This window comes from Bos javanicus, chromosome 15 (assembly GCF_032452875.1).
Source record: "Bos javanicus breed banteng chromosome 15, ARS-OSU_banteng_1.0, whole genome shotgun sequence".
NCBI lineage: Eukaryota > Metazoa > Chordata > Mammalia > Artiodactyla > Bovidae > Bos > Bos javanicus.
Window position 1 is genome coordinate 22,226,952 of NC_083882.1, and position 14,186 is coordinate 22,241,137.

A 14,186-nucleotide genomic window follows, 5' to 3' on the forward strand; every position below is an offset into this window, starting at 1 on the left:
GTATGGATGTGAGAGTTGGACTATAAAGAAAACTGAGTGCTCAAGAATTGATGCTTTGAACTGTGGTGTTGGAGAAGACTCTTGAGAGTCCCTTGGACTGCAAGGAGATCCAACCAGTCAATGCTAAAGGAGATCAGTCCTGAGTGTTCATTGGAAGGACGGATGCTGAAGCTGAGACTCCAATACTTTGGCCACCTGATGCAAAGAACTGACTCATTTGAAAGGACCCTGATGCTGGGAAAGATTGAGGGCAGGAGGAGAAGGGGACGATAGAGGATGAGATGGTTGGATGGCATCACCGATGCAGCGGACATGAGTTTGAATAAGCTCTGGGAGGTGGTGATGGACAGGGAAGCCTGGTGTGCTGAAGTCTACAGAGTTGCAAAGAGTTGGACACAGCTGAGTGACTGAACTGAACTGATTCTTTTTTATTTATTTTGGTTGCACTGGGTCTTTATTGCTGCACACAAGCTTTCCCTAGTTGCAGAGAGTGGGGGTTACTCTCTAGTTGCTATTCTCTAGGTGCGTGGGCTTCTCATGGAGCAGAGCACAGGCTCCAGGGCGCATGCACTCGAGCAGCGGTGGCTCACAGGCTCAGTAGCTGTGGCTTGCAGGCTCTAGAGCTCGGGCTCAGTAGCTGCTGCACCTGGTTTTGGTTGCTTCACGACCTGTGCAATCTTCACAGTTCAGGGCTCGAACCCATGCCTCCTAGCAGGCGGATTCCTATCCACCGTGCTAACAGAGGAAGTCCTACTTCTATTATTCTTAACTTGTACGAAGACAATCCCAACCTAGCACACAACAGGCGTGAACAAAATAGTTCTAGGATATAATAGCGATCCGGGCACTGATGCAATCTGAGGGGTGTTCCAGAACGTGCTCATTCTTTCATTCACGCATGAGAAATCTTTACTAAAGACCTAGAATACAGAAAGACTACCAACTCCTAGGTGGAATAAATATTCTCTGAAAGCCTGCTAAAGCAAAATGGCATTAACATGGAAATCAGACACCCTTGAAGATTTGTCAAATCCAAAGATGAGAAAAAAGCAAAAAAATTCTACCACCAAAGAGCACCCCCGAAAGTCTAGCTGGCTGCACATCAGTCCTGTGGATGCCCACATGACAGTTCTCTAGGGAAGCCCGTGGCTCAGTGGTAAGGAATCCACCTGTAGTATAGGAGGCGTGGGTCCAATTCCTGGGTCAGCAAGATCCCCTGGAGAAGGAAATGGCAACCTACTCCAGTATCCTTGCCTGGGAAATCCCACGGACAGAGGAACCTGATGGACTACAGTCTGTTCTTCAGTCACTCATCCACGTCCAATTGTTTGTGACCCCGTGAACGGCAGCATGCCAGGCTTCCCGGTCCTTTACTGTCTCCCAGAGCTTGCTCAAACTCAGGTCCATTGAGTGGGTGATGCCATCCAACAATCTCATCCTTTGTCATTCCTTTCTCCTGTCCTCAATCTTTCCCAGCATCAAGGTCTTTTCCCAATGAGTCAGCTCTTCGCATCACATGGCCAAAGTACTGGAGCTTCAGCCTCAGCATCAGTCCCTCCAATGAATGTTCAGGATTAATTTCCTTTAGGATTGACTGCTTAGATAACCTTATAGTCCAAGGGACTCTCAAGAGTCTTTTCCAACACCACAGTTCAAAAGCATTAATTCCTCAGTGTTCAACCTTATTTATGGTCCAACTATCACATCCATACATGACTACTGGAAAAATCATAGCATGATTATACAAACCTTTGGCAGCAAAGTAATGTCTCTGTTTTTTAATATGCTGTCTAGGTTGGTTGTCGTTTTTCTTCCAGGGAGGAAGCATCTTTGAATTTCATGGCTGCAGTCACCATCTGCAGTGATTTTGGAGCCCAAGAAAATAAAGCCTTTCATTGTTTGCATAGCTTCCCCATCTATTTGCCATGAAGTGATGGGACTGGATGCCATGATCTTAGCTTTCTGAATGTTAAGTTTTAAGCTTTTTCACTCTCTTTCACCTTTATCAAGAGGCTCTTTAGCTCCTCTTCGCTTTCTGCCGTAAGGGTGGTGTCATCTGCATATCTGAGGTTATTGATTTTTCTCCCAGAAATCTTGATTCCAGTTTGTGCTTCATCCAGTCCAGCATTTCTCATGATATACTCTGCATATAAGTTAAATAAGCAGGGTGACAATATGCAGCCTTGATGTACTCCTTTCCCAATTTGGAACCAGTCCATTGTTCCATGCTCAGCTCTAACTGTTGTTTCTTCATCTGCATACAGGTTTCTCAAGGGGCAGGTCAGGCGGTCTTGTATTCCTATCTCTTGAAGAATTTTCCACAGTTTGTTGTAATCCACACAGTCAAAGGCTTTAGCATACTCAATGAACCAGAAGTAGATGTTTTTCTGGAATTTCCTTGCTTTTTCTAGGATCCAACAGATATTGGCAATTTGATCTCTGGTTCCTCTGCCTTTTCTAAATCCAGCTTGAACATCTGGAAGTTCTCGGTTCACGTACTGTTGAAGCCTAACTTGGAAGATTTTGAACATGACCTTGCTAACGTGAAATGAGTGCGATCATGCAGCAGTTTGAACATTCTTTGGTACTGCCCGCCTTTGGTATTGGAATGAAAACTGACCTTTTCCAGTCCTGTGGCCACTGCTGAGTTTTCCAAATTTGCTGGCATATTGAGTGCAGCCCTTTCACAGCATCATCTTTCAGGATTTGAAATAGCTCAGCTGGAATTCCATCACCTCCACTAGCTTTGCTCCTAGTGAGGCTTCCTAAGGCCCACTTGATTTCACATTTCAGGATGTCTGGCTCTAGGTGAGTGATCATACCATCATGATTATCTGGGTCATGATGATCTTTTTTGTATAGTTCCTCAGTGTATTCTTGCCACCTCTTCTTAATATCTTCTGCTTCTGTTAGGTCCATACCATTTCTGTCCTTTATTGAGCCCATCTTTGCATGAAATGTTCCCTTGGCATCTCTAATTTTCTTGAGGAGATCTCAAGTCTTTCCCATCCTATTGTTTCTATTTCTTTGCATTGATCACTTAGCAAGGCTTTCTCATTCTTGCTGTTATTTGGAACTCTGCATTCAGATGGGTATATCTTTCCTTTTCTCCTTTGCCTTTCACTTCTCTTCTTTTCTCAGCTGTTTGCAAAGCCTCCTCAGATGACCATTTTGCCTTTTTTTCTTCTTGGGGAAGGTTTTCATCACTGCCTCCTATACAATGTCATGAACCTCCATCCATAGTTTGTCAGGCACTCTTGTCTATCAGATCTAACCCCTTGAATCTATTTGTCACTTTCACTGTATAACCATAAGGGATTTGATTTAGGTCATACCTAAATGGCCTAGTGGTTTTCCCTACTTTCTTCAATTTAAGTCTGAATTTTGCAATAAGGAGTCCATGATCCGAGCCACAGTCAGCTCCCGGTCTTGTTTTTGCTGACTGTATAGAGCTTCTCCATCGTCAGCTGCAAAGAATATAATCAATCTGATTTCAGTATTGACCATCTGGTGATGTCCATGTGTAGAGTCATCTTTTGTGTTGTTGGAAGAGGGTGTCTGCTATGACCAGTGCATTGTCTTGTAAACTGTTAGCCTTTTCCCTGCTTCATTTTGTACTCCAAGGCCAAACTTGCCTGTTACTCCAGGTATCCCTTGATTTCCTACTTTTGCATTCCAGTCCCCTATGATGAAAAGGACATCTTTTTTTGGTATAACTGGCAAGTAACATCTGCCATCTTGGAGGTTACTCACTGGCTACAGTCCATGGGATCACAAAAGAGTAAGACACAACTTAGTGAGTGAACAACAATAATAATATGACAATAATTCCTTCTTTCCCAATAAAGCTTCTATCAGTAGGAAAGTGATCAATTCTTGGACATTCAACATACCAAAATCTGAACTGAAGCTAACCCAGGTTCACTAAAGCAGGTGGAACAGAGCCCCAAGGACTCTTCCCCACAAAACGCTGGCTGAAATGAACAGCAGATGCCAACATCCAGGCAAAGACTGGCCACTGCTCTCTGGATCCCAAAACCTACTCACTGTTAAACCAGATATATAAACTTAGGTCAGAATTTATTCTTTTTTCCCTACTCTATCAACATACTTATTTTTAGATGTAAAAACTTCACCAATCTAGAGGAATATACAAGTTACAAAACTTTCATAGGCTCTCACACAAAGTTTTACAAATAAGCAGTCAGAATACCAATATGTAATAACCCATTTAAAAGGTACAGAAGTCAATTTTTCAAAATTAAACTCAAATTAACACAATTTATTCACCCACATATAATGCACATTATGCTTCTAATAGGCTCCACGTAAACCAAGTTCTAATATCCAATCCGGATCCAGAAGTGAGTCCCCCTTCTAATGTCTTGTGGAATCAAGTAAAATTTTACAAGTAAACTAAAACAATGGGCAAATTAAAACCTGCAGCTCTCCCTAGATAAAGGGAGACCCCTAGAGGCAAAAGCTGAAAAAAATTCTCTCCATATCCTTAGGGATCTTAGAGGCACGTCAAGAAGTCTGTCAAAATCCCTTCACTTCGCAATTATTCTCTATGCAGTTTGTAAATTCATTTTATTTTTAACCTACTACTTGTCATCTAAAACGACAATGTTCCCCAAATCCCAGGTGGTGGTTGTCCTGTCGCTAGGTTGTATCTGACTCTTTGCAACCCCATGGACTCTTGCTCAAGTAAATTTCACTCACACACTTATTCTAAATCTTATTCAATCTCTTGGTTCTGTTGGCAAAGTGGTAAAGAAAAATGAGCATGGGTTAAACTGATTAGAGAGACAGAGATAACATTGATGTGTTTCACACCGGAATATAAGATAATCACATACACAGAAAGATCTAAGATCTTCAAAAGGTTAAGTCAGAAGAAACTATGCTTATTTAATGAGAAGTTATCTTATACAATGTTTACTGACTTGACTGATCTGATCAGAAAGATCTCTAGCTTATCCCTCTGTAGTGGTCACTAACTAAAATGCTCTCAGGCCTCCCCGCCCCCGCCAGCTACAAAAAAAAAAAGAGGCTCCAGGGCTGGTTGGAAAAGGGAAAAAATAAAAGACTAGCGGAGAGAAAACCATCAGGCAAGGGGTGGAGATGGACACAAACTGGAGAACCAAGCCCAGACTGCTCCACCACAAGTGGCTCAGACGGTAAAGAACTTGCCTGCAATTCAGGAGACCCGAGTTCAACCCCTGGGTTGGGAAGATCTCCTGGAGTAGGAAATGGCAACCCCTCCAGTATCCTTGCCTGGAGAATTCCATGGACAGAGGAGCCTGGCAGGCTGCAGTCCATGGGGTCACAAAGAGTCGGATACAACTTAGCAACTAAACCAGCACCAGACTAAAGGCATTCCCTTTTTTCCCCTCTTAATGCTAAGCTGGCCAGACTATCCACCCTCTCAAGCTGACCTCACCCTCATTTGCTACACTTTGTCTACAGATTTTGGGAACTTTCTCCCCTAATGAAAAATACTAAAGTAACACAAATTATTGGGTTGGCCAAAAGGTTCATTCAGGTTTTGGCCAACCCAACAAAAAAATGAAAAAGAAAAACCAAATGTGTACTTGTATAGAAAATGCCTGGAGGAATATTTTCCAAGGTGTTAACAATAGCTATCTGGGGATGATGAGATTATGAATGTTTTAATCTTCTTATTTTTGTTATATTCTTGATTTTCTAATGAGAAGAGAAGAAAGTAACTTAATTTTAAATAAGGAGCATCAAAAGCCAAGGCATGCCCGACAGAGTCCTTACCGCTCTGTAACTGAGAATAGGAGGCTGCAAGACTAAGAGGAAGCCAGAACTGAGTACCACATTAATCAAGGAAAAATATTTAGTTGCCACATATCATCATTGTGCTGTGTTCAAACATCATTTATTTTTAAATAAGAAAAGAAGATTACCTTTTGTTTAAATAACAAAAGGCGATCTTTGATAAATGAGGCAACTGAATTAAAATTTCAAAGCTGAGGCCAATTAAACTATCTTCCAACGCTTCCCTCACTTCATACAGCCTTACCATAAAGATCAGGTCCATGAGGAGTAAAAACATTATACAAAACTATGTTGAGTGGTGCAATCACCAGCTTCCCATAATAGTAGCTGTCAATGCCCACCACAGGCACCTAAAACAGAGCAGAAAACAAAGCAATTGTAGAGTTTTGCTACAACTAGCATCCTCACAATGCTAACAGTATAGACTTCAGAATGAAAAACTGAATCAACTCCTAAGGCTCTCTTTTCCACCCACACCACAGGTTGCTTTTGTTAAAACTTTAGAACAAAATAACGTAAAAAGACAACTCACCAGAAACAGCACTAGAGCAACCAACGACCAATGAAAGAAACTCTTCCACCTTTGTTTCATGATCAGCAGATCAAAGGCAATAGGTAAACTATTTAACAGAGAAACAGAAAGTGGGGAGTTAAATACTCAGAATACAGACTCAAACAGGACAGTTTCACACATAACTCATGCTGAATTGAGAATCAAATGTCTCTAGCAATTACTGTGAGGGAAGAAGGTGGTACAAGAAAGGGTGTCTTCTCAAAAATAAAAATGTGATCTCTTCAGAGGACTCATCAGAGGATGATGCATTCCACAGTGCACAAGAAATACAAATACTCAGCTTCAGAGTGAGCTCCATTTTATACGTATTTATGTGCAGTGGGCACTTACAATATATTAATCATAACTAAACGACCTTATTGTCCTACTCCCACCCTGCCAAATAAATACTTATTTCTCCCTTCCATGATTTATTAGCACTTTAGTAATAAAATATTACACACTTTCACTTCAATTCTGATATATCCCTTTCCAATATGTAATATTGTTCCAATATGCAATATGCGCCCTTCTTCCTTTCACTTGAATTTCTCAGGCAAGTAGCATATGTGCGTTGCCTTCACTATTTCTTCCTTAAGGCCTAACATCAAGTTATTAACACTGATCTGAGGTCACCAGGAATTTCCTCTCTGCCAGACCCAGTATCTTTCCACAACCCCATCTCCCTTTGTCTTTCTGTTGCACTTGACACAAAGCATCTGTTCCTTCCTCTTTAGACTCCCTGGCTCCATGCTTTTTTCCGGGCTCTTCCCTAGTCCTCCTTTCAGGCTTTCTTCCCTATCCCATGGTGAGCCTTACCATGGTCCTAGCTCCCAAAGACAAGGTTCTACTTTTCTCTCTCTACACTCACTTTCTCAGCAGGTGCTTCAACTCCTGTTCCATGAACAATCACTTTCATACTCATGACTTCTTAATCTAGGACACTAGTCAGAGCTTTACCCATGATCCAGTCACAGTGAGTTCCCTCCCATATCAATCTGTTTACTTACACCGAATCTACCCAGCATCAACTGCAGGCTCTGCTCCGGCCTCCCCCACAAGATCTCTGCATTTACACGGCACTATCATTGCTATCATCTATTTGGCCGTGTCATGTGGACATCTCTCTATGATCTGAAATTCCACATTCTATTAACTAAATATTGCATTGACATTCCATTTTTTTTCTCCCCAACTAGTTACACTTCCATGAAAATGTTAGCTGCTCAGTTGTGTCTGACTCTGCGACACCATGGACTGTTGTCCACCAGGCTCCTGTCCGTGGAATTCGACAGGCGAGAATACTTTAGTGGGTTGCCATTCCCTTCTCCAGGGGATCTTCCCGATCCAGGGATTGAACCCGGTCTCCTGCAATGCAGGCACATTCTCTACCATCTGAACCCCCAGTCACATTTCCATAGCAGCTGCATTTCTCCTTTGATAAGTCAATAAATGAGAGCACAGTGCTGAGTAATTAACTGTGATCCCAATCACTAATCAAAACACCCAAACTCAGAGGTATTTGAGGAACTCACAATGTTGAATGTAGATCCAGTAAAAAGGAAAAGGAATGGAGAGACTGATAAAAGGAGGATGGAGATGTAAAAATGAGGAAACCATAAGGCCTTGTGAGTCACATTAAAGTCTGGACACCATCATTAGAAAGGAATGAAGTACTGATATATGTCATAACGTGGATGACTCTTGAAAACATGTAAGGTAAAAGAAGCCAGACACAGAAGACCATACTGTATGATTCTATTTATATAAAATCTCCAGAACAGGCACATGGAGTAGATTTTTGTGTCCAGAGACACAAAGTAGATTAATGGATGTCAATCTGCTGCTAAGCTGCTAAGTCACTTCAGTCGTGTCCGACTCTGTGCGACCCCATAGACGGCAGCCCAGCAGGCTCTGCCGTCCCTGGGATTCTCCAGGCAAGAACACTGGAGTGGGTTGCCATTTCCTTCTCCAATGCATGAAAGTGAAAAGTGAAAGTCGATTTTCGACTTTTAAAGTCCAACTCTTAGCAACCCCATGGACTGCAGCCTACCAGGCTCCTCTCTCCCTGGGATTTTCCAAGCAAGAGTACTGGAGTGGGGGGTCATTTCCCTCTCCGGGATGTCAACCTAGACAGCATATTAAAAAGCAGAGACATTACTTTGCCAACAAAGGTCTGTCTAGTCAAGGCTATGCTTTTTCCAGTGGTCATGTATGGATGTGAGAGTTGGACTATAAAGAAAGCTGAGTGCCAAAGAATTGATGCTTTTGAACTGTGGTGTTGGAGAAGATTCTTGAGAGCCCCTTGGACAGCAAGGAGATCCAACCAGTTCATCCTAAAGGAAGTCAGTCCTGAATATTCATTGGAAGGACGGATGCTGAAGCTGAAACTCCAATACTTTGGCCACCTGATGCAAAGAACTGACTCATTTGAAAAGTCCCTGATGCTGGGAAAGACTGAAGGCAGAAGGGGATGACAGAGGATGAGATGGCTGGATGGCATCACAGACTGCATGGACATGAGTTTGAATAAACTCCAGGAATTGGTGATGGACAGGGAGGCCTGGCATGCTGTGGTCCATGGGGTTGCAAAGAGTTGGACATGACTGAGCGAATGAACTAAAGACTGGTAGGTTTGGGGACAAAAGGAAGTTACTGCTGAAGGGTACAGGTTTCTTTTAGGGATGATGAATGTTCTAAAACTGACTCTGATGATGGTTGTATAACTGTATAAAAACCATTGAATTACACAAGTTAAGTGAGTGAATTATATGGTATATTATGTATAAGGTATATTACTGAATTACATCTCAGTAAAGCTGTTTAAGAAAATGTTTGGACACCACAGAGCAGGGGTTGGCCAACTTTTTATTTAAGGGACCTGATAGCGTATATTTTAGCCTTTGCAGAACCTAAAGTTCTGCTTTGGTCTCTGCTGCATATTCCTCTGTGTGTGTGTGTGCGTGTGCGTGTGTGCACACACACACAGACACACGGGCACGCATTCTCTAAAAATGTAAAATTTCTCAGTTCTTGGGCTGCACAAAAACAGGCCACCTGAATATGTGACCCACAGGCTACAGACTGCCTTCTCTGTGACACAGAACAATGGAGAATCTATTATAGAGTTTAAGACAAAACAGAGAGCGATAAAATCATATTTGCATTGTAGGAAGATAACTCTAGTTTGAGTACGGAGAGGAGATTTATAAGGACTAAGACTACAGATGGGAAGAACATTTAGGAGGCTGCATCAAGGAACATAGAGAGGTGAAGATAAGAAGATTCAAAAGACATTCAAGAGGCATAAGACAGGACACGAGAAAGAAAAGAGTCACAGAGGATTTTCAGGTCCTGGCCCAGCACAGATGGTGGTACCACTTACTGGGCTAGAAACACAGTGAAGGACAGATACGGAGGGTAGATGATGAGTTCAGCTTTGTACATGTTTAGCTATGTAAATGGAGATATCTAATAGTCAGCCATAGATATGAGGGAAGCTTAAGAGATGACTGGACTAGATAAAAGATATGGGACTCATCAAGATGATGGAGAGACAGCAGAAAGTACAGAAGAGAGTCCCACATAAAACCTTGAGAAATATAATAATCTGAGAATGATATGCAGAAGAGAAGAGAAGATTGGAAGTGGGGAAACCAGCCTTTAAAATCCAAACAAGGAAATTTTAAATGTTTATTCTCTGACTTCATAACTCCCTTTAAAAAATGTATTCTATAGATAAATTTCCATAAGACATGTAAAAGAATGTTTGCTAAATTATTGTGTATAATAACAAAAAAGAAACTGAAAACCAAATGCCTACCAACAAAGCAATGGTTAAATAAATTACGGACAGCCATACAATAATGGAATGTTATTGCCAATTCAGACTTAAATTGAACAAAGTAGGGAAAACCACTAGACTATTCAGGTATGACCTAAATCAAATCCCTTATGATTATACAGTGAAAGTGAGAAATAGATTCAAGGGATTAGATCTGATAGACAGAGTGCCTGAAGAACTATGGACAGAGGTTGTGACATTGTACAGGAGGCAGGGATCAAGACCATCCCCAAGGAAAAGAAATGCAAAAAAGGGAAAATCTTTGTCTGAGGAGGCCTTACAAATAGCTGTGAATAAAAGAGAAGTGAAAGGCAAAGAAGAAAAGAAAGATATACCCATTTGAATGCAGAGTTCCAAAGAACAGCAAGGAGAGATAAGAAAGCCTTCTTCAGTGATCAATGCAAAGAAATAGAGAAAAACAACTTAGAATGGGAAAGTCTAGAGATCTCTTCAAGAAAATCAGAGAAACCAAGGGAACATTTCATGAAAAGATGTGCTCAATAAAGGACAGAAATGGTATGACCTAACAGAAGCAGAAGATATTAAGAAGAGGTGGCAAGAATACACAGAAGAACTGTACAAAAAAGATATTCACGACCCAGATAATCACAATGGTATGATCACCAACCTAGAGCCAGACATCCTGGAATGTAAAGTCAAGTGGGCCTTAGGAAGCCTCACTACGAACAAAGCTAGTGGAGGTGATGGAATTTCAGTTCAGCTATTTGAAATACTAAAAGATGATGCTGTGAAAGGGCTGCACTCAGTATGCCAGCAAATTTGGAGAACTCAGCAGTGGCCACAGGACTGGAAAAGGTCAGTTTTCATTCCAATCCCAAACAAAGGCAAGGCCAAAGAATGCTCAAACTACCGCACAACTGCACTAATTTCACACGCTAGTAAAGTAATGCTCAAAATCCTCCAAGCCAGGCTTCAACAGTATGTGAATGGTGAACTTCCAGATGTTCAAGCTGGATTTAGCTAAGGCAGAGGAACCAGAGATCAAATTGCCAACATCCGCTGGATCATCGCAAAAGCAAGAGAGTTCCAGGAAATATCTACTTCTGCTTTATTGACTATGCCAAAGCTTTTGATTGTGTGGATCACAAAAACTCTGAAAAATTCTTCAAGAGATGGGAATACCAGTTACCTGATCTGCCTCTTGAGAAATCTGTATGCAGGTCAGGAAGCAACAGTTAGAACTGGACATGGAACAACAGATTGGTTCCAAATTGTGAAAGGAGTACGTCAAGGCTGTATATTGTCACCCTGCTTATTTATTTATATGCAGAGTACATCATGAGAAATGCTGGACTGGATGAGGCACAAACTAGAATCAAGATTGCTGGGAGAAATATCAATAACCTCAGCTATGCAGATGACACCACCCTAATGGCAGAAAGTGAAGAAGAACTAAAGAGCCTTTGATGAAAGTGAAAGAGGAGAGTGAAAAAGTTGGCTTAAAACTCAACATTCAGAAAACTAAGATTATGGCATCTGCTCCCATCACTTCATGGCAAACAGAAAGGGAAACAGTGGAAACAGTGACAGACTTTATTTTGGGGGGCTTCAAAATCACTGCAGATGGTGACTGCAGCCATGAAATTAAAAGACGCTTGCTCTTTGGAAGAAAAGTTATGACCAATCTAGACAGCATATTAAAAAGCAGAGACATTACTTTGCCGACAAAGGTCCATCTAGTCAAGGCTATGGTTTTTCCAGTGGTCATGTATGGATGTGAGATTCGGACTGTGCAGAAAGCTGAGAGCTGTAGAATTGGTGCTTTTGAACTGTTGTACTGGAGAAGACTCTTGAGAGTCCCATGGACTGCAAGGAGATCCAACCAGTCCATCCAAAAGGAGATCAGTCCTGAATATTTGTTGGAAGGACTGAGGTTGAAACTCTAGTACTGTGGCCACCTGATGCAAAGAACTGACTAATTGGAAAAGACCCAGATGCTCAGAAAGATTGAAGGCAGGAGGAGAAGGGGACGACAGAGGATGAGATGGTTGGATGGCATCACTGACTCTATGGACATGGGTTTGAGTAGGCTCTGGGAGTTGGTGATGGATAGGGAGGCCCGGCATGCTGCAGTCCATGGGGTCGCAGAGAGTTGGACATGATTGAATGATTGAACTGAACTGAGCAGACAGCAGATGCTTAATAGTCACTGCTCTTATTAGAATTAAACATGAGAGAAATATTCTTCCACTTCCCAGAATCTTTATATAATTAATTCCCATAACTTTAGCCCCACCTAGAGACTAAGGAGACAACCTAACATTAAGATGGACTTTATGCCCAATAACACATGGGAGATGAATCACGTTAGTTTCTTACCCGAGAGCCGCACTGAATGGCCAGCCTAGGATGGCCCCAGCGGCTACTCCAAGCACAGCAAAGGAAGTTTTGTCCATATACCAGCCAGTCATGGCTATCAAGGTAGTGTACATACAGAAGCTGCTAGGAAGGAATGCTACAAGACAAAAAAATGAAAAAAGGAGGGAAAGAGACAAGGGATTGAGATATACTAGGTATATCTAGGTATCTATACTAGATATAGGTATATACAGTATACAGGTATATATCCTAGGTATATATACTAGATATACTAGGTATCAATTATTAAAAATGAACCTGCATTGCAAAATGTCAATAACCAGGAACATACTTTGAGCAATGCTATATTAGAAATGAGGAATACAGTGATTCTCCTTAAAAAAAAAAGTTCAATTTTCTTATTTTCATAGTCCTGTTTTTTTATGTACCAACATGTCACCCAATTATACAAGGTCATTTATCTCCTGGCCCATACTCCAAGAGTACAAGATTCCAGGTTCCCCAGGAATACCCTCAGGTTATATTTCCAGGCAGGAATTATGCTTCAAGAAATTTAGAGCCACTGGGGCTTCCCCAGTGGCTCAGTGGTAAAGAATTCACCTGTCAATGCAGGGAACATGGGTTAGATCTGTAGTCAGGAATATCCCGCATGCTGCACAGCAACTAGGCCTGTGAGCCACAACTGCTGAGCCTGTGCTCTGGAGCCCGGGACCTGCAACTACTGAAGCCCTCGCGCCCTAGGGCCTGTGTTCCACAACAAGATAAGCCAGCGCGATGAGAAGCCCGCATCCCAGCTAGAAAGGAGCCCTGCGTGTCACAACCAGAGAAAAGCCTGTGTAGCAACCAAGACCCAGCACAGCCAAAGAAATAAAATAAAATAAATTTAGAGCCACCATTAACAATCTGTTTCAGAGGAAGTCGGTCCTCTGATAGTCTTCTGAGACTGTCCAAGCAGCTGCCTGTACCCCAGCGGAGTTCTCAGAAGCCTTCTGAAGAGCCACACCCGTTAGACGGCTGCGCTGCTCTGCATCCTGGGTCATCCACTGCCATAGGCGGTTTGGCCTCTAGATGTCCCCCTAGTTATTTCACCACATAACTTTCTTGTTGCCCACCTTCAGGGTCTCTGTGACAGTAACATTTTATGCAGGCATTTCTATTAACTCTACATGAAAATGCAGACCTGCTTCTCCCTGCTGTTTAAGGGCTTCACCCAGCACTAGGTAAGAAAGCTCAGTACCAATCCCAACAAGAACCACAGTGAACAGGCAGTGTGGTTTAAGAAACTCATCAAAGGCATACCTATAGCTGATTCATACTGAGGTATGGCACAAACCATCACAATATTGTAAAGTAATTGTCCTCCAATTAAAATAAATTAAAAAAAAAAAACTCAGCAAAGGGGTCAGAGGCTCTGTATCAAAGGGTGCCTTTAAGTTATTTGTGCCTTAACATCCTCAACTGAAATTATAAAACTAAAGATACTCCCAGGTATCTCCCTCATACAAGAATCCATTTTAGGACTAGCAAAATAACTAAAAAGACATGTGGAGTACTACCTTCCCAGACAAATGCTAAACAACACTGATGCCATCCCATGCTGCTGATTCCAGCTCCAAGGGGAGGAGAGGAACCTGAGGTCTCTGC

General features: G+C 42.0%; 1 protein-coding gene across 2 annotated transcripts in view; it reads right to left on the bottom strand.

The window, feature by feature from the left end:
• Positions 1-14,186, bottom strand: part of ALG9 (ALG9 alpha-1,2-mannosyltransferase) — a 113,209-nt gene that overhangs the window by 78,817 nt on the left and 20,206 nt on the right. For both annotated transcript variants that reach the window (XM_061440268.1, XM_061440269.1), the window contains exons 6-8: positions 12,543-12,678; positions 6,338-6,425; positions 6,050-6,155 (exon numbers count right to left, since the gene is read on the bottom strand). In XM_061440268.1, coding sequence (XP_061296252.1) covers positions 6,050-6,155; positions 6,338-6,425; positions 12,543-12,678 — 330 coding nt within the window. The remainder of the gene's footprint in view (positions 1-6,049; positions 6,156-6,337; positions 6,426-12,542; positions 12,679-14,186) is intronic.